This window comes from Saccostrea echinata, unplaced genomic scaffold, assembly GCF_033153115.1.
Source record: "Saccostrea echinata isolate AGI-Se365-2 ecotype Australia unplaced genomic scaffold, CSIRO_AGI_Sech_v1 ptg000012l, whole genome shotgun sequence".
NCBI lineage: Eukaryota > Metazoa > Mollusca > Bivalvia > Ostreida > Ostreidae > Saccostrea > Saccostrea echinata.
In genome coordinates this window covers 3,527,993-3,531,195 of record NW_026889761.1, presented here as the reverse complement: position 1 = coordinate 3,531,195, position 3,203 = coordinate 3,527,993, and the positions used below count along the sequence as shown (strand labels likewise).

The 3,203-nt window shown below is 30.8% G+C and overlaps 1 protein-coding gene across 1 annotated transcript; it reads right to left on the bottom strand.

Annotated features, from left to right (window-relative positions):
* Window positions 1–1,834: 1,834 nt before the first annotated feature.
* On the bottom strand, window positions 1,835–2,521 carry LOC133185692 (uncharacterized). The gene has a single exon (XM_061320995.1). It carries the CDS (start codon window positions 2,519–2,521, stop codon window positions 1,835–1,837), a length of 687 nt encoding a protein of 228 aa, XP_061176979.1.
* Between the last annotated feature and the right edge of the window lie 682 nt (window positions 2,522–3,203).

Genomic DNA, 3,203 nt, shown 5'->3' with positions numbered 1-3,203 from the left:
TCCTTAGAATGGTAGCTATGGGTATAAGTTGGATTACCACTAGCAGGATTATATCTAAGTTCCTCTAAATACAATTAAAATAATGAGCCTTACAAACAATGTTCTTACCTGCTTTGTCAGCTGGGACCAGTACAAACTGATCTTGTAATCTATCTAATTCTTTTTCACTTTTTCTCTAATACTGACAATTCACTTTCTAATCATCTTGCAAACTTCTTTTTTTGAGAGAATGTTAGACAGAATTTTAATTTGGGACGTATCTGAAGGCGTAATAAATATAGATCTCTTTTTAAGCCTCATAAGAATATCATGTTTATGAACCTGGAATTGGTTGTACTTTAGCTAATTTGACTTTTAAGGCCTATTTTTTTCAATGGAAAATTGTTGAAAGTAACTCATTTCAATAATAGTAAGCCCTTAGTCATGAAGGTGACAATCTGTTACATGTATATACCCCTAGAATAAGGAAATATGTTAGAGACGTTTTTTTTTTCTTTTTGAAATCAAATACAGTTTGAAAACGAAGTGGGTGACACTTAAAACGAATAGTTATTGGAAAGACACGCATAGAGTTTGGAAATATCTTAGAAATGTTTATCTTCCTTATAAAAATGGTTTTGAAAAGGGAACATATTGCCCACTCTCTCTCTCTCTCTCTCTCTCTCTCTCTCTCTCTCTCTCTCACATCAAAACCTTCAGAGTACTGGAAAAGCCAAGAAATGTTTATAAGATAAAATTTAATGGTAGATTTATTTAATTTCTTGTTATATTTGGATAAGTTGTAAGGTCCACACGCACACATACAAAACATCCAAGAAAAATTACTTATTTGGTCATTTTCATAATAAATGTATTAATTTAATTTCTATTTCAGTTAAAATATCTATGTACATGAATTGTCTGTTAATCGATGGAAACAGCAATCTACTAAAAACTTAAAACAATAAAAAAAAAATATCTCTTATTACATGTAAGAAAAAAATCATAATTGTTAACATTTAATAATACTTAGTCTTGGGTACAAATGAGCACATAATGGTTTTTCTAATGGACTTTGTAAGTTGACTGTTTTTATGCATGTTATTCATGTATTTCTCTATAAAATAAAAATACAATAATAGCAATGTAAAAATCTTATTTTTTCAGATTCATGAAAATGATGTGTTTAAATTTTAATTGTTATCTGAATAAGTTATCACAATACATTTTTGAGTGAGTTTACTATTGTTTACATAACAAATGCTACTCTTCCATTAATGAATGCAGCAGTTTGGTACATGTAGAAAAAATAAATAAATTCCTGCGTATTTTTATTCAATGTATTACATGTATTAATTTTGCCACAGACTTGTGTCGTATCATTAAAATCACATTTTAAAGTAATGATAGATTTCTTAAATTGATGCAATCAATTTATTCCTTAACAAGAAACCCTCAATTACTATTTAGTATCATTTCTATGCAGTGGATTCATGTTTTGTTTTGTTTTCATTCAGATCAAAATTTAATTTACTAAAGTTATCATACAATACAAAATTTCAAACATTAAATTTAGTTACAATCAGAAAGAAAAATATAAAAAAAAATCTGCTCGAATTTGTAATTTACTATTATCTCGTGATAGTCTTGTCTTGACTTTTGATTGAATAAACTGAGTTATTATACTTAAATATATTGAGTTAAAAGATTTTAAAAAAAACCAAAAAAGTAGGAGTATTCCCCCACTTAATAAATTTAAAAAGTCAACAAAAATTCAACAAGGCGTTCCTAACAACATTTTTTTTAAAATTACTTTTGTATCTAATATTTGTATAGTATAAACTATCGCATATTTTTATGCAACTTTTGGTTTAAACGTGTAATATATAGCGTAACCGCTAATACCGGAAAAAAATCGGTAAAACAGCATGAGTGGCACAAGTATATTTACTATATAGAGCCAACTTTCGCATCCAACAAGTTTTGTTTCCAGATTTCTCTTACAATTCTGCTTGCTGTAAGAACTTAAAATCCAATGATTCAGATTAGTCATCATGAGAATAATTCCTCCAGAGGAGATGAAAACGGAAGATTGTCCTTTGGGATGGTAGCGTCTGATTTTGATTAAAAAATGTGTCTGTAGAAAAATTTCCAGCATTAAAATAATACGAGTACACAGAAACGTCTGTAAATAACTAAAATGACCAGTGAATGCGGTCACCGTACCAAACATGTAGTACGCCATCGCTCCAGAGGAGCTCAGAATCAGTATGTACTCGTTGGTTGTCAATTTTGCTGGTCTCCAAGAGTTGCTGAAATATTTTTTCAGATGATAACTGCAAACATAAACAGGTAGAATGATGCAGAGAGCACTCAAGCCCTCACCGATTTGAAGTGCGAGTATAGCGTCGTCATTTTCCCAGTCAAAAGCAAATATTAGTAAAATTGTTGTGAAAAAAAATGGTAAATTCATTAAAATTCCAAACACTGCAGCAAAAATATGTTGTCCAATAATATGACGTCCTTCTACTGTAACAGGCATTCTATAATCAACGCCTCTCTTCAAACGCGTGTTTCTATGATCATTAGGTTTGTCCTTTATTTTGTCATTTGTTTCATAGGAGGACCAACTCAAGAACAACAAAATGAAACTCGAAGCAAGAATACAGAACTCCATTCTCTTTGGTAATAGGAAAGGTGTTAATTGTTTAGCCAGTCTCTTTTGTATATTGGATGTTCGGAAACAGTAAGACTCATTGCTGTATCTGGGGACGGTATTGTTTGCAGGATGAAATACATTGATATTACTAATAAATATATTAAACCAAATGACAAAATTTGCCAAAAGAATAAAAATGCAGGAAATGTTAACAAATGATGTTTTAAAAAATCTGGTCCCTCGGTAGTATGAAATAAAACTTAACTGAACAAGAAGAAACAATATTAAAATAACACTACTTAAGAAGGAGAAAGTCACCTCTATTGACCTTACAGAAATAGAATGTTCGCACTCGACATAGATCGCTGCATTGATGGAAATATGTACGATTACGGCAAATCCAAAGATCCAGAGAAATACTATTTTAAGATTCAAGGAGGGATCAGCCATGTTGGGTAGGTTTTTTCCATCTGTGGTCAGCTTATTTCTGCACGCAGCCAAGATGAGAATAATCAAAGAGATCAATCCAATTGTCACAAATATCATCGTAACTACCCAGTTCCAT

Coding starts and splice junctions, on each gene's coding strand:
- LOC133185692 (XM_061320995.1), bottom strand. CDS start 2,521: ATGCCTGTTACAGTAGAAGGACGTCATATTATTGGACAACATATTTTT.